The 22,030-nt window shown below is 38.8% G+C and overlaps 5 protein-coding genes across 5 annotated transcripts; 3 read left to right on the forward strand and 2 right to left on the reverse strand.

The window, feature by feature from the left end:
• The first annotated feature begins 17 nt into the window (after window positions 1-17).
• Window positions 18-1,814, forward strand: txnl4b (thioredoxin like 4B). The gene is made up of 3 exons (XM_022767877.1): window positions 18-195; window positions 288-439; window positions 891-1,814. Exons 1-3 carry the CDS (start codon window positions 64-66, stop codon window positions 1,054-1,056), a joined length of 450 nt encoding a protein of 149 aa, XP_022623598.1. The 5' UTR covers window positions 18-63; the 3' UTR covers window positions 1,057-1,814.
• Window positions 1,815-4,323: 2,509 nt separating this feature from the next.
• Window positions 4,324-5,114, reverse strand: LOC111238342 (tyrosinase-like). The gene is made up of 2 exons (XM_022767795.1): window positions 4,487-5,114; window positions 4,324-4,373 (listed from the first exon to the last, which is right to left on the reverse strand). The coding sequence occupies exons 1-2, from the start codon at window positions 5,112-5,114 to the stop codon at window positions 4,324-4,326; spliced, it is 678 nt and encodes a 225-aa protein (XP_022623516.1).
• A 1,602-nt stretch (window positions 5,115-6,716) lies between these two features.
• Window positions 6,717-10,669, forward strand: mrpl16 (mitochondrial ribosomal protein L16). The gene is made up of 5 exons (XM_022767866.1): window positions 6,717-6,933; window positions 7,723-7,794; window positions 8,073-8,221; window positions 8,725-9,018; window positions 9,557-10,669. The coding sequence occupies exons 1-5, from the start codon at window positions 6,864-6,866 to the stop codon at window positions 9,746-9,748; spliced, it is 777 nt and encodes a 258-aa protein (XP_022623587.1). The 5' UTR covers window positions 6,717-6,863; the 3' UTR covers window positions 9,749-10,669.
• A 513-nt stretch (window positions 10,670-11,182) lies between these two features.
• cenpq (centromere protein Q) lies at window positions 11,183-16,378 on the forward strand. The gene is made up of 8 exons (XM_022767913.1): window positions 11,183-11,649; window positions 11,743-11,809; window positions 11,983-12,100; window positions 12,980-13,048; window positions 13,469-13,598; window positions 14,204-14,323; window positions 15,053-15,127; window positions 15,530-16,378. Exons 1-8 carry the CDS (start codon window positions 11,545-11,547, stop codon window positions 15,686-15,688), a joined length of 843 nt encoding a protein of 280 aa, XP_022623634.1. The 5' UTR covers window positions 11,183-11,544; the 3' UTR covers window positions 15,689-16,378.
• A 53-nt stretch (window positions 16,379-16,431) lies between these two features.
• Window positions 16,432-20,116, reverse strand: LOC111238424 (C3a anaphylatoxin chemotactic receptor-like). Its single transcript, XM_022767914.1, has 3 exons — window positions 20,069-20,116; window positions 19,048-19,194; window positions 16,432-18,597 (listed from the first exon to the last, which is right to left on the reverse strand). The coding sequence occupies exons 2-3, from the start codon at window positions 19,174-19,176 to the stop codon at window positions 17,653-17,655; spliced, it is 1,074 nt and encodes a 357-aa protein (XP_022623635.1). The 5' UTR covers window positions 19,177-19,194; window positions 20,069-20,116; the 3' UTR covers window positions 16,432-17,652.
• Window positions 20,117-22,030: the final 1,914 nt, after the last annotated feature.

The following is a 22,030-nucleotide window of genomic DNA, read 5'->3' on the forward strand; positions in this document are numbered from 1 at the left end:
ACGTCATTTCCTGCATTTCCTGTAGTAACAAAATAAGAGGAGCTAATTTTGTTAGCCTTGAAAATGAGTTTGTTTCTGCCCAAATTAACTTGCAAAAAAGACATAGATGAAGTTATCAAAGGCGTGGCAGAAAAAGTCGTAGTTTTGAGGTTTGGGAGAGACGAAGACTCAGTTTGCCTCCAGCTCGACGAGATTGTAAGAAAGACTTTTAACGTAAATAGTCAAACGGATTCTCACTGTCGGTGTGTTTTGCTTTTGCTGATTTTGTTATTTCTGTTTTCTCCTAGTTGTCCAAAACTGCCCACGACCTCAGTAACATGGCATCGATCTACATCGTTGATGTGGATAAAGCCCCCATCTACACAAGATACTTTGACATCAGTTACATCCCCTCCACTGTTTTCTTTTTCAACGGGCAGCACATGAAAGTGGATTATGGGTGAGCGAACCAAGTGTCTGGTAATTATACAAATGACACTCTGGATCTAAATAGAGCTGAAACTACTGAAGGTTTTCATCATCGGTTATGCTTATTCTTATTGTCTTTTATTTTATTTTTATTTTCGTTATCAATTATCAGTTCGTAGTCCAGTCTACGAACCATCAAAAAATAATAAGTGAAAAAATGAGTCACATCTCTGCAGAGCCGAATGTGATATCTTCAAATGACTTGTTTGGTCTAACGATTGAAATGATTAAGCGGTTATCAAAATAGTTCGATTATTTTTCTGTCAATTGACTAATCTGTTAATCAACTAATCATTTCAGATCTACTTTAATGTCACTCTTAAACCATCCTGCTCCCAATCTGGTCATTAAACATTAAGGATCAACACATACACATACAATCTGTAATTGGTTGATAATTGTTTTACCATTTTCTCTTTCAGCTCCCCTGATCACACTAAATTTGTCGGCAGTTTTAAGACGAAGCAAGATTTCATGGATCTGATTGAGGTCATATACAGAGGAGCCATGCGGGGGAAGATGATTGTCCAGAGTCCCATAGATCCTCAGAATATTCCCAAATATGATCTCCTCTACCATGGAATTTAGACTAAACGTGTCCACTGTGTGGCCTCATGATCATAATGATTTCTCTCTGAGTGGCATCTACCACTGCCTGTTGGTTAACTCACAAAAAAGAGCTTTGACTCTCAGACACTAAACAACCATCTGAATAAGTTTTAAGATAAAGTTCCTCAAATTAGGAGCATTACTGAACATATGAATTTTCCAATAGAGGGCACACATTACATTTCCTTTTATTTTTGGTCCTGTTGTGAGGTTGTGGAGTTTTTGACCACACAGGGGCGCATGTACTTTGACACGATACACGTTCCAGCCAGTGGTTTCACTGTGTTCCATTGAGCAAAAGGTTACAAGTCAAATCACAGAAATGTGAAGGTGCTGTGAGACAGTGAAGTAGAAGACTGCAGGCTACTAAACATGTATGTAAACAATGCAGGTTTCAAAGTTTTAAGAAAAATTGGTGTTTTATGAGGAAGGAAACACGACAAACATATAACAAATGCACACACAATGTAATGGGCTTTGCTAAATTACCATAGTCAAATTTATTAACATCAGGACATTTTTTGTTTTCTCATTAGTTCATGTTTGACAGACAGGGTGTGAGTTCTGATGAATTAGTATCTGCAGCTTTATTCTAACTTTATTTTTTTCTTGTGAAAATGTCCAGTGGCATTTTGATATTTCCCATGGAAAACAGCTGTATATCAGCAGAAAAAATACAATTAATTTATCCACTGTACATACTCTGCTGTTATAATAAACTTTTATATTTTACCATGCACCATTGTTTATACTTTTTAATCTTTTGTTTGGATGTAATGTAAACTGACGCTTCTCTATGTAGAGAGGAGTGGGCCATGTCCACACGAGCATGTCGACATATGTTTTTCACTGAAACCAATTGAATGATCATGCAGGTGAATCAGCACCACTCCAAACAATTTGAACAAAAATGGAACATGACTTTCATGAAGGTTGGATGTATTGCAGGACTGTTGTATTATACTGCATTAGTTTCAGCCAGGTGTATTTAATAAACTGAAAACTGGGTGAAATATTTGAACTATTGACTAAATCATCACTAAATAATCAATCGATGAACTAATAGTGAATTAAGTCTTAGTTACAACCTTATATCATATAACACAAAACCCATTTAAGCTCTAATGTTATGCTGTTATAATATGGCTATCACTGTTTGGTGGCCTATACACTCTTCAGGCTTAGATTCACCTGTGCTCTGCAGCCGGTTCACTCTCCATCCTTTTAAATCTAAAGGTCTATTTCCACATTCACAGCTGAGTCCGCACCGTCTCCTCTCCCCTCTGATAAAGACCTGGGTGCTGCATCGTGTGGATGAGCCCCACAAGAGGCAACATTGGTTGATGATGATTTGTCAATGGTGCCATTCCTCTCCTTAGCCCAGACTGCATACAGAGAGTTGGACCTGTAGTCAAACTGCATTAAAAGACAAAGACACGGGAGACAGAGGTTATTTGTGTATTTAGTTTTCTAGTTTTACTTACTCTTCACTTCACATCTGCAAATAATCTAAATCTGCCTATCGTTAAAAAGTGATGGCTCACCTCTGACTCTTTCTCCTCTGTCGGTGCGTCCTGTGTTTGCTGTCTTTTGCCTAAATAGATGTGATGTGATGAGACAAACACATACCTCTCCATAATAGATGTATTTATGATAATCTTAGGTTAATAATTCTCACCTTTGCATTTAATAGCAGCCCCAACACTTACACAGAGCAATACAACACTAAAGACACCCAGAACAGGCCACTGCCACTGGACTCCACCAAGAGATGATTCCTTTAAAAACTCTGACAATGAAAAGCAAATTTCTCATGTGCACCACCATCAGACAGGTGTATACGAAAGAAAGTAGAAATACATTTAGCTCCTACTTGTTCTTACATTAGTTTTACAATCATCTCTACCTTCAGCATGTCTCGTTACGCCGTGACCGGCTCCAGAGCGAGGGAGGCTGTGTTCGCTGTAGCTGTAACCCAGGCTGTTGGTATCCCTGCCCCAGTAATAGCTGTTGGTACGCAGCGGGAAGAAGGGGGCCATGTAGGCCTGCGCTCTCTGGGCTGGAGGGACCTGGTCACTGTCAGGGTAGGTCGCCTCACCGTGGTCCTGCAACCACCTCTCGAGAAGCCTGACATCCATTTATACAGCAGAGAGAATACTATAAATATCCTTTTAATAAATCATTGTTTTTGTTATTATGTTAACTTAAATTAGTTGTTAACTTGATTTTGAGCACAGCACCAAGTTGGTCACCCAAAATTGTATGTTTGTTTTCTAAGATTAAAGGACAGATTCACATTTTTTTTTAATTTGTCTTAATGGGGGAAAAGTCCACAGCTTCCATTCTGCGCAAAAATGCATTTGAAAGTTTGATCAAAGCTATTGTGAGGCTTCAGCAGTCTGAGTTAGACAGGCTAAATGGGTATCTTCAGAAGTTACAGTCATATTAGTGCCAAATTCCTACTTCAGAAAGTAGCTTTGGAAGACTTTTTTTGTCTACGACAAACTGCAGAAGTCTCTTATTAGCTTCAGATTAACTTTATAATACATTTTAACACTAAGCAAGGACTATGGATTTTATCCCAAATCACTTACATTTAAACTGCTTTGTGAAGAGGATTCTTTGAGGTCAGTATGGGAGGAAAAAACAATCACAGCAGCCAATAACCCTTTCAATGTACATATGGGAATGCTAGTATTACATACAAATAGACTTAAAAAAAATCTGAACCTATCCTTTATGGGAATTTTATTATGAATTAAAACTACATGACCTACTTGTCAATGAAGCTGTGGTGTAGCATGAATATGGGGTCATTGGCTGCAGTAGGGACCAGAGACATAGTGCCATTCAGGTATCTGTGGACCAGGTTGTGCATAGAGGCATTCAGGTGTCGTGAATCATCAGGCATCTCAAAACCTCGGAGGACAGAATAACACATTAAACTAGGGTTTTCTTTGCCTTTCTTGTTTTACACCTTACTCTTTTATCGCTTTATGTTGGAGAATTCTTTCTTGACAAATAGTTGAAATTCTGGTGGCAAATATTTGAAGTAAAACTATAATTTGAGTATTAGGCAATTTACCTTCTAGCTTGTTCCTGAAGCTGTTCCTAGACGTTTTGTCAAATGGAGGTGTGTCAAAAAGTGGTGTTGCCATTGTGTCTTCAACATCACCAGCGGTTGGCAGTGTGTTGTAGATTGGATCCTTTCCAGGGTTACGGATCAGATATGCAGGAGCAGAGGCTTCAGTGTGGATGCAGATTATACCAAGACTTTCCTGAAATGGACATATGGTCTGTGGGGCAAAAAGAAAGATGAGTTGATGAGAAGAGAAAGCACGGGCATTTGGAAAAGAATGAGATTGATATCTAACCTTCCACTTGTAGAAAAGGGAAGCACTGTCAATACGGCCATCTTGGCCAACTCCCCCAAAGTACTTGTTGGTGCAGATGTTGCAGTGGTTGGTTCTGGTCCAGTCCCAGTATGGGATGTAGAAATCTTGGTTCCCTGTGAGCTCCCTGATCTCCCTCTCAATGAAGAGTAGGAACATTCGGTGCCAGAAGAGGAAAGCAGGGCCTCTGTGTGCAGCATTACTTTCAGAACCAGCGTAACTCTTAGCTGAGTAGTAGTGCATCCACACATACAAATCATAGACACTTGTGTTGTGAAATGCGTAGTTCCCGTCCACTGTTGTGTCATTGCTTGTGAGGATCATGTAGCGGCTGCTGGGGCTCTGTTTTGCCTGGTGCAGGTTTGAGAGGAAGGTCTCCCTCTCAGAATCCGTCAGATCTGTTATTTCTTTCCTCTCCACGTGATACCTTTGCAGACACTGGGGTCCCCTCCAACCCGGGAGGCACTGACCACAGTCAAATCCATCATAGTTCCCCCAGCATGTACATACTGAATCATAGAAAACACGAGGCCAGTTCACCCTGTAGTCCTCTGGCTTTGGGAGGTCCCTTGCAGGATGTGGTGCACAGACTCCTCGCCCTGAGCTAAACCCACAAGTTGACCCATTCCAGAGGGGGCAACACATCCGGGTCTGCAGAGCCTCTGGTGTTGTACAGGCACGTGGAAACTGAGCCTCGACATCTCTGAGGCTTATCAGACATAACAAGAGGACCAGCCAAAACCCTTGAAATGATAACCACATGGTGGAGGAGATGGAGAAAGATCACTGCACTACTGAGTCCCCCATTAAACCCCAGCAGGATACAGCAAACTCACCAGCTTGTTACTGGCAGCTTTCTTTTAAGGGGCAAATGTCATATGACTCTTAAATGTTGTCGTGCTGCAATATTTGAACAAGTTGCACGTAGGCATTTCTGTGAAGACAGCTGTTCAATTAAAGAGCACTGTCTCTTATATAAGTCTGCGTGTTACATCACTGGACCAGGCAAAGAGGCTCACCACACTCCTCTATACTGTATGTTTTGTATTCATGGTTAATTTTTAAATAGAAGTAAAAGTAGACAGCACTTGTGTTTTATCAGCTGTGTCAACATAAGACCCAAAAGTTCATCTGGTTTGGTCAGTGTCCTGTGTGTGAGACAAAAAGAGAGAGATAAGAAAGAGGAGAGGAAAAACAGAACTTTGGATGGACCAGCCACAGATCACTCATGGCATAGTCCTTTTTCATTCATGTGCTGTTTTTATCACGTGTTGTATCCATCTGTCACCGGAGGAGACCCATCAACACATGTCCTAGAATGACATATCATGCACAGGGCAGTAATGCCGATGTGTATGTTTTTGGGAAATTTGATTGTTAGCAGAAAATATATTATCAGTTGTTTAGAAGGCCTGCTTGTTGAATCAGCAAACATTTTGGCAAATAAAACCACATTTCTGTTAAATACTGGCTACATCTGTTATTTGAGAGGTTGGAAAACAGCTGATAAGAAGAAAGAAGAAAATTATGAGCAGATAAACACATTTCTAAAGATTTTTAAAAAAGTATTTCCAAATTAATTCTACAGGATCATAAGAGCTAAAGTCCTGTCCCACTTCAAGGTTAGCCCTGTTCCCATGTGCTTTAATTTTAATAAACTGTAATTGCCTTCGTTGATATTGTTGTCTTTCTGAACGACAAATAGCCTACTGGATATGCTATGTTATTACTGATCTGGACATTAACATTGGAGCATCTAACAACAAGACATCAGGTGAGGTCTTTATATTTCTTACATAGCCAAGAAGAACTTAATGAACATGGACAGAAAACTTCAGCCTCCTCCAGCTGGACAAAAATATCTAGTAGAAGAAGCACTCAATGGAATGAGGCTGACATGAAAAAAGCAAAATGACTTACTGCCGTTGAATAGAATATGGACAGAAAACACTATATTGCAGCTTGGGAAGAATGATAAAAGGAGCCCTCCATGAGAAATTATACTTCAGTACAAATGAAACCTTTTGTTTACAGCAGATACGTTTTACCTTATACATTACGAATCATAAAAGAAAATGGGGACAACACTTTATCCCTTAAAAATAAATTATATGGAAACTCCCATTGTCTCGTGCACACATCAGAAATAGTGAATTTTTGGCCCCAGTGACATCTGTGAGCGGAACCATTTTTATAGTGAAAAACACTCGTACAGGAAGTGTCTCTTCTTCTGGCGGAACACTGGAGGAAGTCAAATCTACAGCAATGGCAGCGACCTTGTACAGAGCGTGGTGTCCACAACAATTTCATTAGTCAACCACCTAAAATGCTCCTATATCGAACACACGAAGTGTCAGTTTGGTATTTATAGTGCCCCATTTCAAGGTTAGCAAGATGTTTTCATTCGTCAAGGCTGCTGTCGGCGGATTGACCGGTATCTGTAAAGCCCCCGGTCACCAACAAGGTAACGTTAACGTTATAGTGAATTTTATAAGTCTTTATTGTATATGATGTATATATTTATTTATTGGTTTATTTAACAAGTACAGTGCACATTGCAAAAAAAACCCCCACTGGTGTTAATCTCAGAGTTAGCTGAAAGGATGTTTTGACTTGTAATCTCTGGACGGATGTACCATAGTCACCCTGAAAAACAACATACAATTAAAACAGTGACTTAAGTGTAATGTAAACATGCAGAACGATAGTATAAAGGAAAGTGTAATAGATAGATAATACGTAGTCTACTGTACAGGTATGCTAAGTTGTCAAATACAACACAGTAGCAAATAATACACAGAGCAATCAACTCATAATTAAAGTAAAATCATGAATCACTGATACAATAATTGTAAGGCCTCAATAGAAGACATGCAAGAATGTGGTTTAAAACAGGTACAGGGTGACATACTGGTGATAACAAGGTGATAGCAGGACAAGTGCACAGAGAGACTGAAAATAGGAAGGAGCAATTGACTTTACTTGTTGACAAAGCTGACCAACAATTTTATAACCAACCAACCATTTTATATGTGAAGGCATAGGAACAACAGTCTCAAACAAGCACAAGCAAAAGTTAGAATCATGTAAATCAGAAAATAACTATAGAGTTTTATGCTGTTGGCTTGAAGAGAGGTTTGTTTACATTCAGAAATTTGATTTATTAGCAGTAAATTTTGATCACTCTGTATTAGGCTGATTTATTTTTTTTACCAAACATGTCAACATGTGTCCACTGCTGTTTATTCCACAGGTCCTTTGTACAACCATTTAAAGGTCCTAGCTGCTGGATTTAAAACGTATGAAATCCCTCCAGACTACAGTGGTAATCATTCATCATCTTATCATTTATTTGTTGTGATGTTTTAAATCAATTTTTAATAATTTTTTTGTTTATGTCTTATTTGCATAACATTGTTATATGTAGTCATGTATACAGTTCTGGGAAAGAAAGCACAGTGTAGAGAGTTCACAGGCCTTTAAAATTGGTCTTGTCTTTGGATTCTTTGAATCTTTGTGCAAGGAGACATGTTTGCTTGAAAGTATCTTAATGTGGTTTTCGTGATTCTTCATCCTTGTTTTCATTTTTTTAATTTTCTGAAGATGTGGTGCTGCCAGAGAAACCCAAACTGAAGTTTATGAACAAGGTTCCTAACCTTAAAAGGGCTAGGAAAGAAATGAAGAAGCTGCGCGATATCCAAGGCCAAGCTAAGGCAGCAAATGCCTTCACTACAGGACAGTATGCTATTGTGGTGAGTGCATTTATTTTGTGTAAACACTGTTAAAGTCTAGGAAGATTAAATTACCTGCAGTATTTCTAAAAACTTATCTTTAATATGAAACCTTCAGTAACTGTGTATTACCAGACTCATAATACCAACTGTTACATATGTCACAGTCTAAACAGGATACAAGTATAAAGTGCTTTGACATTTCTTTTTTCCAGGACAGAATTATACCGAAACCTCTTACTTTAGTTTTACATTTATGCAAAATAGAAGATGACTCACTCTACATGAGAAGTGTAGTGATTCAAATATATAATTTGACTTAAAATATTATCCATTCTTGTGTCAAAAACAGTAGCATTTACGACCATTTATGTCTTAGGGAAATTATCAACAGCATTATCTTTCCAATTAGCCTTTTCCCTCACACACATTCTAACTCTATACTCATGCCAGGTGAAAAATACGAAGTGGTTAATCAGAGCATGATGTTTTCCTCTTTCTCTGTCTCACTCTCTGACACTCAGGCCATGGGAGGAGGCTACCTCCATTGGGGTCACATAGAAATGATGCGTCTAACCGTCAACCGCAAGATGGATTCCCGGACTACATTTGCCCGCTGGCGCATCAATGCCCCATATAAGCCAATTACACGTAAAGGCCTGGGTCAGCGCATGGGTGGGGGGAAGGGAGCCATCGACCACTATGTGACACCTGTCCGCTATGGTCGTTTCATCGTGGAGGTGGGAGGAAAGGTGGAGCTGGGGGAGGTTGAGCATATCTTGACTGAAGTGGCAAAGAAGCTACCCTTCCCTGCCAAGGTGAGATGACAGATACAATATATACTTTTCCAGTTGCTGTTCTAATAAATGTAATATATTCTGAAAGAGTTTCACTCAATGTAGTTTGAGTACTGAGTGATGACTACATTTGGTTTGGTAAATCATTTACACTCAGTTGGCACCGCAACACCTTTGTAAAGCATTTTAATCAAGAATTGAACATTTTAACCTTCAAGAAGGTTGGGTTTGTTTAGGGCTGTTCTATTAGACTTATTAGTTTTATCTAGGTGTACCCAATGATCGGAAAGCTGATTATGTATGTAAAGTGAAGAAAGTAGACCAGGTTTGGATCCCTGTGGAATTCCAGTTTACTTCTAATAATTTGCGTAGAAAGCTCTAATGAAGCCAATTCAGTGCAATGAATAGATTGCCTAGATGAATGAGATGCAAACATATAACAATAAATGCAATAAAACTTTTAGTTTATAATTTCAAACTATTGCACTCCTCTCAGTCCCCCCCCCCAGTATCTACTGTATGTGTTACAATCTTTTTTTTTACTACTTATTTATTTCAGGTAATGAGCAGAGAGAGCCTAGCAGCCCTGCAAAAGAAACAGGCTGATATGGAGCAGAACAACCAGAATCCCTGGACCTTTAAGATGATAGCGCAGGGCAACATGCTGGGTATCAGGAAGGCTATCAGTCCATTTGATCTGCACAACCATGGACGCTTCACAGGCAAATTTCACCTCCCAGGAAGGGTTTGACAGACACAATGTCATACTGTGACACTATCCAGACTACACTGTTGAAGAGGCAACCAAAATTTTGGAGACCATGTGTGGGGAATCTTTTTTTTTTTTTTTTTTTTTATGGAAACATATTTGTGAATTTGACCGTTTGTGGAACTTTCTTTTCTTTATCTGTTTAAAAAAAAAAAAAAAAACTAGATTATGTATTTCAGTTTGACATGGTGACTCAAATATTGTGTGACAATATTGTATTTCTGTCTAATCAACAACAAAAAAGATCGATGTGAAAGAATTAATAACAAATGAAAAACAAAATAGTTAATTGTACAGTATTTACTACAGATTTACTGATCAAAAAACAAAATAAATAAATAAAACGTATGTATGTAATAAGAAATATAATAAAGACAAAAGAACATCAAAACAAACCAAAAAAAAAAAAATGTAACAGCTATAAATGTGTTTAGAAGAGGCTGCCAACCACAGTCACAACCAGTCACAGCTCTGAAGGAATGATGGCTTTCCATGGCTGTCGCTCGAGACGGTGGTCATACCACTACATACAGCACCCTGTCATTTGCTGCAGATCATTACACTTACGTCTTATTCAGAGATGGGTTTGAAATAAACATGAACATTTTCTTTGTTAGTTTGTAGATTTTTAACATTTTCTAATGTGTAACATTGAAGAAGTACATTTCCTTTTGGGTTTTGACAGCACATCTGCATGAATCTGGACGTATAATTCTTCTGCAGTTGTTCACGTTGTTTAATGAAAAATGCCAGTTTAGGGGGTATTGCCTAATTTCATTGTCCTACTTGTGCAAATATATATCGACGTTTGTGAGCTCGTTCACTAGCTGATGTTGTCTAAACGCTGTTAACGCTTTACGTTTGTTATTGTCTCATTGAATGAAGACGTGCAATTCAATTCAGCGCACCAGTTTCAGCGTCAGTTTGTTCCATTATTCAACTTGTTCAATGAAAATTGAACAAGTAAGTCGAGAGCTGAAAACAGAGACGGCTCGCATTCAAAGTGAAGTTTTGAACATGCGTGCTGGCTGCAGCGGTCAATTTAGCCAGAGACAGTACCGATTAGAGGTTCTTTGATTTAGCGGTTTCAACGTGAACAACTGCAGAAGATTTTTACTTCATGCATGGACCTCTGATATATCTAATCATTTTGTGCATCTACAAAATATATACACATATTGTGTTCAAAAGTTTTAAGTCTTTGTTATATTATGCCGAGTGTCTGAAATGTTACCATTTCCTAAAATGGCTTCAAGCTACATGAGTGCGTGTTTTGTGCCCTGTTCCTATACTCACAGGTAGCGTTTGCGACCTAGCGTTGCGTTTATACTTCTGTTCTTGGGAGGAAAGTGTGTTTGCCGATACGTTGCCGTAACTACTTCTTATTTCAGCGTAGACTATCAAGCCTCCATATCATTTTTTTTTTTTAGCACTGGTAACTTGAGTTTAGACACACGGGGGAGGAACAGCTGCCTGACAAGCGCAACTCCGGGAATTTTTCTTCCCAAATTTGAAGCATGCGTGTTGTGGGCTGAACTGTTCGAAAACAGCAGCGCGAAAAAGTAGCTCGGCAGCCGACAAATGTTAGCTATCTGTATAGTTTGCGACTCTACGTGTAGATGTGTATGACATCATTACATAACCATAGGTCTTTATTTATACAGAGAAAGCACCAGTTTGTTGTTGCTTTACTAGTGTTGGTTTATTTACGTCAGCGTAGCCAGACGTTACATTACCTTTTTGATTACGCTTAAATTATCGTTAACTAGCTAGCAGATATGAAACCCATACGAGGTTCTAACCGGGCGGCATCAAAAACACCAAACTTAAAAAAGAAGAAAAAAACCGACGAGACGACGAAACAACAAGAAACAGTGCACGAGGTAAGATGATGTAAATGTTGACTCTATGTCTGCGTTGTCCTGTCAGTTTGTGGTTAACCTACTCTAAACGCATAATAATATTTTTTACTTCAGGACCTGGAGCTCAGTGTCAACAACAGCGGCAAGAGCACCGACCCAAAACCAGTACAGAAGAGGAAAGGTTAGAGCAGCCTCTTTCTGCACGGTGTCCTACTTCTTCAAATGCTTCTTCAAATGTAAAAAATATGAGGTCATGCAGGGATAATGGTGGAGCACACTGTCCACTAACCAAACTAACCACTCCGTGTTCACGCACTGTTTTTCTTGTGTTGCTGCTGCCTGTGTCCCGAATAGCCGAGGGCTCTTCTTCAGCACCAAAGAAAGCCAAAAAAGCCAAAGGGCAGGAAAACTGGGTGCTGGTACCGCGGTCCTCCGTCACTGCTCTGGAGAACATAATGGACCTGTCAGTACTGTGAGTTTCACAGCTTAACACTTTTATTATATGTAAGGCTTTTGTTTTCACTTTTAATATTATAATTTTCTTATTTTGGCATATACTGTATGTTCTGACATACAATGTTATACAATATACAAAAGTTTATTTTGATGGTTTTTGAAGTGAAAACAACCCCTGCAGCAAACTGACATCAAAAATTACCCATTCTTAAAATGATAATGCAGTGTTAGTTTTTACTTTACAAACTTAAAAAATAAGTCGTGGGCCAAGAAACTGAAAAGTGGCTGGCTTAGTAATACAAAGTAGACCTCAAAACCCACTATTTTGGAACATCCCTCACAGTCCCCTGACTTCATTATCATTGAAAATCCGTGGGAAGATCTAAAATGTGCTGTTTTGAGTAAGCCAGCCAAAAATGATCTCAGAACTTTAAGTGATCAGCAGGAAGAGCAGGAGAAAGAACAGAAAGACTCTTAGCTGGTTACAAAATTCCTTACAAGCTGTGATATCTCTCAAAGGGTGTGGGGGGTTACTAAGTAGTAACGTATTAGGGTGCCCAAACCTTAGTGCATGCACTAATTACTGCTTTGTTCGCCCCCCCCCCCCAGTTTTTTAAGTTCATGAAATAAAAAGTAACATTGCATTAGCATTTAAAGAAAAGCGTTTTAATGTCTGTTTGCTGCAGAGGTTGTTTTCACTTCTTTTTGTTTAAAAAATGAGCAAAATATGTGATTTGCCTGGCGGTGCCCAAACTTTTGCATACAACTGTATCTGTACATTTAAGCTTGGTATACATTGTTCCCCCTGACCAAACTTGAAGGCACTTCAGGTACAGCAAGTAAACAATAGCCAAAATCAGCTTTGTAAGAACTTTTTTTTTTCTTGTGTTAACAGAGCAACTCTTGCTTTGAGGCGGACAGAGAAGAAAGAGAGCCAGGAACATCTGAACATAATGAAAAACAGGTGAGCAGAAAGTCAGAAATTAAGATGTAAATAAATGGCATGAACTTTCTTTCCAATGGTTATATATTTGATAATCCAACTGTGTTCAACTGTTACGAATTACATTGAACAAAACTCTAATCAGATGTAAAACAAATCTCATTCACTTCTTTTGTTACAATTTGCTTTGGATCATTGATCATCACATAATTTTGTAAAAAGATGACATGATGAATTATCATATTATTCCGATTCCAGTGAAAATTGATAAATGAATCAAATGATCACCCAACCCTTCTCCTCAATCTGACCTTCTAGTATTGATTTAAATATCATTGTTTCAAAGTAAAGAACAGAAAAAAAACTTTGATTGTCAAGGATTGTCTCAGTTGCACTTTGTTTTGTTTTTCTTTTTTGCTCATTTATTTTCCAAATGTTTAGGTTCCTTGCTCAGTGTGCACAGCTCAAAGTTCCAGTGCAGAAACAAAACAATTTGGCGCGTTCATCTCACCGCAACCAGGAGGAGACCAAGAAGTCAGTAGTTGGAAAGAAGACTCTGGACACACTGAAGGTGAAAAACACTGTAGTCTGAGGAGGGAGGAACAGCCAGACTGTTGTTGTTTAACTGTGATGATTTCAAAATTGAATCTGTTGGATTAGTTTTACTTTGCGGTTAGTATTGAAATTATTACATGTTTAAACAATTAGTTGTGATATTAAATTAATTAGCAACATTTTTGATGATCCATTTATAATTTCTTAAGCAAAGCAAACATTTGTTGCTTTATTCTTTATACCTGTTGGTTGGACAAAATAAGCAATTTGATATCCAATGTTACCTTGCAGTGGACATTTTTCACAATGTTGCGGCATTTTGTAGAGTAAGTGATGAACTGATTATTAAATTCACTATCAGCAGATCATTCAACATTTAAAATAATAATTTAGCTGCAGCTCTAAACAAAATAAACAGCAAGGTAATCCAACAAGCAATTACATGTTTTGAAATGTATTTAATCTGCTTCTGTAGCTACTCTGTAGTGCAAGTCCCATGAAAATAGCATAAAGTATGTGTGTGTCAGTGGATTATTTATCTATAATATATCAAAGGAAGTGGTGTCTGTGGTGTCTGTAGCATCTGTGTGTTACATTTTGTTGTGTCGTATGGGTTTCCAGGAAGACTTGAGGGCAGTGGTCCGTGCTCTGGAGAGTGCAGAGGAGCAGACCACCTCTTTACAGCACACATGCAGCACACTGAGGGACCAGGTGGAGGAAGAGGAGGAGAAAGCTAAAGAGGTGCAAAACCCTCATGCAAGCATACAAAAATAAAAATGTACCCATCACAAAATGTGTGTGTTCCCTAGAAACTTAGTTTTTTTTGGTCTAGTTAAAAGCTATTTAACGTCATGTTTTCATTTTCAGGCAGGAAACACAAATGTTTAACAGGATAAAATACCAAATGATTGGTTTGGTTTACCATTAGTCCATCACTCTCCTGGTCTACTGTACCTATTCAACAAATCAGTTTCTCTACACTCAAATATGCAGACTTTATGTGTAAAGTTATATGTTTTTGAATATGTTTGCATGAGAAATATTCTGGCGTAAAAATGCACCAAAGCTAAATCTGTCAACTGTGTTTGAGATTTTACTTATTCGATGGGCCATTTTATTACCACAGACATCAGAATTGAGGTGACCCAGAAACAGAAGTGGTAGACTGCATTTCTCCACACAAATATCAACCAGTTTGACATATGTGAGTCTGGACATGTCTTTTCGGTCGAACAACATGGTGAAATGTGGCTGTTTTGTGGAGTCTGTCATAATAAGCTTGTTCTTGAGAAAATGAGTCTTAGCAGAAGGTACAGGAAATGTCAGTCTTCAGTTAAAAAAAGAGTATTGAACCACACCAAAGCAGAGATTTTCACTCAAGTATTTTGTTTTCCTCAACAATTAGATCAAGAGATAAAGACATTAAATTCTACTTATGCAGAATCTTTCTTCCTGTCTTTGTTCACACAGTGCTTACAGATAACTGAGCAAGCAGTTCTCAACCTTCCTCTTCACTTTCCACACAAAGATGAAACAACATTAGAGGTAAGTGTAAGTGGTGCACAAAACACTTCCACAATATCTAGTATGTGCTTGACTTGCCCCTATTGCACAATTGCATACTATTTAACGCATTCAGATTGTTCTTTTTTTTTCTGAATAAGATCTGAAAATGTCTGAGTTGGCTGTTCCATTGCAATGTAACAGGAAAGTCTGAACATGTTCTCCATGTTGCAACTTCTTTGTAATGTTGCATAAAAAAAAATTGACATCTGTCTTATGCAAGGCACAGAGAGAACATTATATTGTCTGAGTTGATCTTTTCAACTACAGGTCAAATCTTTGTTTTTCTTTTAGTTTCAGACAACATTTTGTTACTACACATTTGCCAGAAACGCACACACACAAAATCATACAGTAGGGCTAAATATTTTCTCTTTTCCTCAGACTTGGATGAGAAAAACTGTACAAGACAGTGACTCTGAGACTACTGCCCGAAAACTGGGAGAAATTCTGCAGAAATCAGAAGCTATCCATGATGCCCAGGTGCTGCTTGTACATGCACACAAACATGTTGATCAGCTTTTCAGCCCTAACCTCACCTGAGTCAGTGGTGTACCTTTGTTCAGACGGAATCTAGACAAATCTCTTCCCTTTTTTTTTTTTTTTTTAAAGGGAAGTTTACAGTTCTAAGTGGTGTGCACACATTCATTGCAGTTTTGCTGTATGGCGAAACATTACTTGGTCATAGTGACTTTGTTCTACTTTTTATGGTTGTGGGACATTTGCAATAAGCAAATTCAGCCTGAAAATTGCAGCCACTATGTGTATGTATATCTGAGACCAATAATAGTAATATAGTACTAAAGATGGCAATTGTGTGAACCCAGCAAAGAAAAATCATGTAAGAAAGTAAAATATGAAAAAAAAAAAACATCAGCTTTCTGTTGGAAATGCAGAAAACTGGCATTCGCACTCTGCAAAATGTTGCTCCTTGTCTCTTCTCTAGTTTTCTGCCTTCTGTTTTTTTTTTTTTTTTTAACAGCATTCAGTTAAGTGTGAACATTAAAAATTGAGTTGATGGTTACACTGTGGATACATTCTTTTGGTGGAAAGAAAGTTCCAACTTCTGTCATAATTTAAGCCCAAACACCAAAACAAAACATTTCATTAAAGACATCCTATACTTGTAAATAAAGCCTGATTGTTTATGATTGAAATTCTGCATGCTGTAGAACTCTTCAGAAAACACATACTTATAAGCACGTCTGCTGAGACTGTGCCGTATGTAATTAAATTAATTAATTAAATGGATACGATTTAAAGATTTTGACTTTTTTTATTCATGTTTTAATGTACACAGAAAATAAATGTAAAGTGCTACCATTAATTACAGTTTTATCTCTCTATAACAATGAAAGAATAGTTGTGCTTATATATCAACAGACAATGGTGAAGCCATCTTTGCAGAAATCAAGTCCAGTTATGGATGCGGTACATTCACAATATAATAATGATCCTGCAACATATTTACTTTCTGCTCATTATTTTGAGCTTCAGTCCTCTAAGAGCTTACAGACATACATTCAGTGGGTTAATGAATAGGTGCAAATAGCACCAGATAGGACTTATTTTAACATGGAAATCCCATGCATGAATTAACAGAGTATCAGTTCCTTGGACCATACTGAGATGGTACACACAAACAACAATGGTTACTCTGGGGCCTGGAAACTGTGACATTAAGAATGTGTGGACTTTGGTTTGTTATTTACCAAGAAGGTGTTTCCTACGTCCCGTAGACAAGATGATTCATGAATTAATTTTTATGCCAATTATGACACTGCCTTCAGCGTGTCGCAACAAAGTGGCATTTTTAGAGCCTTCAGTCATCTAGTTTTACTGGCCATGTATCTTCTTGTTCTTCCCTGACAGTAGAGAAACCTAGCCTCCTTCACTGTTTGGTGAGATGTGTTTTTGTCCTTCTGCACTTCACTGTTGTGCCATAGTTTTCACACTTAATGATCTGCCTGACAAATCATGGGAGTTGAGCTGTATTTCTTTGAAATGTTGAAAACATGGTTTCTGCCAGAATCTATCCAAGCCTTTAAATTAAACATTTTCATGCCAAGGATCCCCGCTGGAGGGAATCTCCTGTCAGAAAGGGTTTGTTACATGGTGAAATGGCAGAAGTGGGTGCAGTCAAACTATGATTCAACTTTGATCACTTTAAGTTATAGGCAAGTCAGTCAACAGGATTACATATCTGCGTGTTGAGATGAGCTCCGCCTATTTCTCTATCTGCTGTGGCTTTCAGACAAATTTGAAAACTACTGGCCTACAGCACTTTACAGTGACTTGACTCCTTAAACGTTTCTCTATTTTATTTACCCAGCTCACTTTTTTTGGGGTGGGGGTGGGTGTGGGGGGGTGTTGGGCAATTTGTGCAAATGGAGCAATCAACCAACCAAAAGTAATATTTGACATCTTCCATTTTCAAAGATGAATAGCATTTATATTTTTGATATATAAAAGCTATTTAAAATTTAAAAACATTGTTGACCTCTCAGCTACATCTGTGAGTTCTTAAGTGACTTCCTGCGTACGGACTCTGTGGAGTCATCATTGAAAAGTCGTTCGATAGTGGAGACAACTGAAGCTCTGATAGCACGGCCTAAGCCTCGGGCAGCAAACACATACAACACAGGATTAAGAGCACTCTTGATGTACACCAGGTACAGAGATATGTATGTGCCTGTCAATGCTCCCTGATACATCTTGGTCCAATCAGGTCGTTCGTCGGCCAAGGCGCGCAGGAACCGACAAACAAAATAGGGCACCCAGCAGGTGAGGAAGAGGAGCATGGTAAAAAAGAGCACGTGGTACATCCTGGTCATCCTGCGGGCAGTTGAAGGTGTGGAGGAGGTGGGTGTTGGAGGCACTGCTTGCTGAATGGTGAGTAAGACAGCCACATTACTTCCCAGGAACACCAACAGGGGTAAGATGAAACCTGCCATTGTCTCTGTGAGAAACAACCCCATGTTAAACTTCCCACTCTCTCTGCACTGGTATGTCCCGTTATATTCTGTCAGTACTGCACTGTGGAAGTAAGGGACAGACAGGATGGTGGCTAACAGCCATAAGATGCCACAGGCCAGAGGAACAGCCCAGGAGGGCCGTCGCAGTCGAGCCCACAGAGGCTTCAGCAGACACAGGCATCGCTCTAGGGCCACAGCACAAAGGAGGAAAGCTGAGGCATACAACCCCAGGCCTCTCAGGAACATGATCAGGTGGCAGAAGCCATGGCCAAACGGCCAACTGTAATTGTGAGCGATATAGCCCAACATGAGAGGGGTACGCAGGAGCAACACCAGGTCAGCCAGGGCCAGGTTCAGGACATAAATACGGAAACTGCTGGCAGCACGCGTTTCTTCATTGCTGCCTCTGCGCACCAGGTGACGATGACTCCGCAATCCAAGTGCCCAAACCACCAGTCCATTCAGAGGTATCCCCACCTTGAGGAGCCAAGAGAACCAGCTGGCAATTACATTTGAATGACAGAATTTTAAAGCAATAATTTGACTTTGGGGAATATGCTCATTTGCTTTCTTGCAGAGTTAGATGAGAAGATCAGTACCACTCTGTCAAATAAATAAGAAAATACAGCCAGGAGGCGGTTAGCTTAGCTTAGCATAAAGACTTTAAACATAGGGAAACCCTGTTTGCCCTCATTTGTTGGCCAGACTCCAGGAAATCACTGCACCCACAGCTATTCATTAAATGAATGTTAACAGCAACATAGTAGGCTATGCTCACCCATGGCCCCAAAACCCCATAACCAACAGATGATTCCAACTATTATTGTATATCATTACACAGCCTCAATGTTTGCAGCCCTCTGTGCAATGGCAGTGTATAATATTGATGGCACAGGCTGGCTCTGGAGCCATAGAGGATTTTCTCACCAGGAAGATGAGCAGGGTAGCTGCAATTTGGACTCCCCTGATTGTCTCTGCTTGCCAAGAGCTGCTGAAGTTGTTGGGGCTAGTTAGAGGCTGGTTTACTGCATGAACAGGAAACTGTGTAGCATTCATATTAGCAATTGAGGTGATCTGAAAGACAGGAAACATTGATTTGATATCACAGATGCACGCATTACATGGCTGTATTTCTCTTTTGAATTTTCTCCAGAAATGTAAAATGCCTATCTATTTATAAGGATAATGCGCAACATGCATCACTGTATATGAATATGGTTTTCACGTGTCAGCTTCACAGATATGATGTCCACATCCTACACCAATATGACTACAGATACTTCCTTCCTTACTCAGTTTAGTTTCATTCCTGAGAACTCTTCTCCTTCTCAACCTTAAACATATATAAACTTGCTAAAATAGTAAGTTTTAATGAGTGCAGCAATGGAATCTGTGACACGATTGTTGTTATCAATTAACATTGACTTATTTTATATATATATTTATATTATTTTGCTGGAGACTGACCTTAACCATACATGCTTACCCCCAAACCCTAACCCTAACTTAATACTATTTAATGGTTAACCATGGAAAGACCAGCTTTTTCTACTGAAATTGGAGTTTAGTTCCCACAGTGTCAAAATATACATTGACATACACAGTAATTGTGTCAGGTGTTGTATTAGCAGTAATGGTTAAAGAGAAAAGAATCTGAGAAAGGATTTTTTCCTGCAGCCACTGCTGCCCCAGGGCTCTGCCTGAATACACATCTAGACTGGGCCTATTTGTGAGTAGCTGGAATGAAAACAGCATGCATGCAAACACTCCTCCTTTGATCTCCACACGGTAGCAGCGCTAACCTGTGCCGAGGTCACTGATAACAGTTGTGGTTCTATGATTAAAAGTTCATAAACTTCAAACTTCTAGAATCAACAGTAGCCAAGAAGTTTAGGAAACGCGCTTTAAAGAATCCATGCCTTGTTAATTTAAAGAATTTGCTTCTTACCTCCTTTATTTGCCTTGTGTGTAGGAGAAGCAGAGCAGGAGATAAAGAAAAAAGGTGTGTCTACTGGCTGTTTAAGAGCTCTCTCTCTCTCTCTCTCTCTCTCTCTCTCTCTCTCTCTCTCTCTCTCTCTTCTGTATGATTGCAACACACTCCTTCCTATGAACATATCTACACACATCAGGAACTTTAGTTTCGATCATATTTTTCAGCCAATAAAAAGCATTTCCCTCTGTGCAAACCAATTTTATCAACTGCTCTGTGTAATTAAACAAAGTTATACATTAAATTGACATAACATTTCTCACAGTGGGGAAAAAGTTCAAAGCTGGAAAGCATTGAAAGGATTTTTGATTATATATTTCAGACAGGATATTGTAATTAAATCAATAATTATCTAAAGATATGCTTATACACATTATTGACAAAGATTTAGGTTTGTGGACAGTGAGATGGCACTTATCACATTCATGGCATAGTGAGCTTGTGAAAGGAAAATTATTAATTGAATAAATAAAAATTCACTCCGTCTTTGGTCGCATTTCTTTTTTGTAGAGCATTTTTTTCGTTTGCCATCTTAATCTGATTAGATGCTTGTTTTTTCCATAGTTGTCGAAGTAAAAAAAACAAACAAAACACGTCCTGTTTTATCAGGTACACAGCGACATGTTCATTCCACATTACAATGTAACCTCTAATTTTGTCAGTCAAACAGTCAAATGTCTGTTTGAGGTAATTTATGACTCAGAACTCAGATTTTATAGGTGTGGCTTTTCATCCATCCTGAACCTAAGGTGATGCTGTTCTCCTCTGGGAGTGTTGTTTGTAAGCCTGCATTGATGCAGAATCAGTGTTGGAGGACTTTATAACCCAATCCTACTTAAGGGTCATTAGTTTGGAACGACATTTATATGTGGCGGAGCCTCCATGGGAATACACAAACAGAGTGGGGAGGGGGAGTGTGTAGGGGGAGTGTGTAGGGGCCGGACTGGAATTGGGCCCATATTTGCTTTATTTATTCATTTATTTTTTGATATGGTAATTTTTAAGTCTGCAGGAATCTATAAAGACTAGCAGATGCACTATTAAGACTGAGAAACTGGCTTTGAATGTTGGACAAAATTTTATAACTAAATTCCAGTTTTTCCAGAATTCCAACACACACATAATACATTAAAAAGTAGCCACAAGCCTCCCCTATCTCAAAATATAGAACATGAACCCACAGGAGTTATAGTTACAGAGGTCTAACCCTCTAAAGCAATGTCAAACTGAAGGTTTTCTTCAATTTTCCCTTTTTTCAATTTACACATTCTTCCATAATTTGAACAGCGTTTAATCACTATATATAATCAAACTAAAGTTGTAAATTTTGGACAATTGTTTTTTCATTACTTTCATAACAAGACTTCACGTAAGCGTAAGTTGTGTAGTAATGCCACTTCCAGTGTGTTACATGATTTTGAGGTTGTCTGATGTCCTTGCGTTGGGCAGCTTATACGCTGGGTTTTAACCACAGTTTAGCGAAACTACTTGTTTTGACACATCATCAAGTTTAGCACACAGCTGAGGTTTATACCCCAAGTTCCAGTTTAGCTGGACAGCTCTCTAAACTGCAGCTAAGCTAGTCAATGTTGCCAACTTTCTTGTTGGTTGATAAAGATGCTACTGGCACCAAAACTCTGTCCTGATAATTGTAGTTGGTTGATTCAACACAACTTCATGTAGTATTCAGCTCACACTGGTGCATGGTGTTTGGTTAGAAGTATGTGCTTGGGTTTTTGCAGAGGCTGTAAGTCAGCTATTAGAGCAGCTGCCTCTCAACATAGAAGTCTGTATATCAAACCCCACTCGGGCACAACATACATTTTGGTTGCTAAAAATACTGCAATCACTTTACCATGATGCTGGTCTTATAATTGTGGCTGCTGTTTAGGTATTAAGGCTATTTGAAGTGCCCTGTAG

Source organism: Seriola dumerili, unplaced genomic scaffold, assembly GCF_002260705.1.
Source record: "Seriola dumerili isolate Sdu_G_001 unplaced genomic scaffold, Sdu_1.0 BDQW01001299.1, whole genome shotgun sequence".
In the NCBI taxonomy this organism is placed as follows: Eukaryota; Metazoa; Chordata; class Actinopteri; order Carangiformes; family Carangidae; genus Seriola; species Seriola dumerili.

Coding starts and splice junctions, on each gene's coding strand:
- txnl4b (XM_022767877.1), top strand. CDS start 64: ATGAGTTTGTTTCTGCCCAAATTAACTTGCAAAAAAGACATAGATGAA. Junction 196..287: donor GCCTCCAGCTCGACGAGATT/GTAAGAAAGACT, acceptor GTTTTCTCCTAG/TTGTCCAAAACTGCCCACGA. Junction 440..890: donor CACATGAAAGTGGATTATGG/GTGAGCGAACCA, acceptor TTTCTCTTTCAG/CTCCCCTGATCACACTAAAT.
- LOC111238342 (XM_022767795.1), bottom strand. CDS start 5,114: ATGTGTTGCCCCCTCTGGAATGGGTCAACTTGTGGGTTTAGCTCAGGG. Junction 4,374..4,486: donor GGGAGTTGGCCAAGATGGCC/GTATTGACAGTG, acceptor TTTGCCCCACAG/ACCATATGTCCATTTCAGGA.
- mrpl16 (XM_022767866.1), top strand. CDS start 6,864: ATGTTTTCATTCGTCAAGGCTGCTGTCGGCGGATTGACCGGTATCTGT. Junction 7,795..8,072: donor AATCCCTCCAGACTACAGTG/GTAATCATTCAT, acceptor AATTTTCTGAAG/ATGTGGTGCTGCCAGAGAAA. Junction 9,019..9,556: donor AGCTACCCTTCCCTGCCAAG/GTGAGATGACAG, acceptor TATTTATTTCAG/GTAATGAGCAGAGAGAGCCT.
- cenpq (XM_022767913.1), top strand. CDS start 11,545: ATGAAACCCATACGAGGTTCTAACCGGGCGGCATCAAAAACACCAAAC. Junction 12,101..12,979: donor ATAATGGACCTGTCAGTACT/GTGAGTTTCACA, acceptor TTGTGTTAACAG/AGCAACTCTTGCTTTGAGGC. Junction 13,049..13,468: donor CTGAACATAATGAAAAACAG/GTGAGCAGAAAG, acceptor CCAAATGTTTAG/GTTCCTTGCTCAGTGTGCAC.
- LOC111238424 (XM_022767914.1), bottom strand. CDS start 19,176: ATGAATGCTACACAGTTTCCTGTTCATGCAGTAAACCAGCCTCTAACT. Junction 18,598..19,047: donor CTACCCTGCTCATCTTCCTG/GTGAGAAAATCC, acceptor TGGCTCCTCAAG/GTGGGGATACCTCTGAATGG.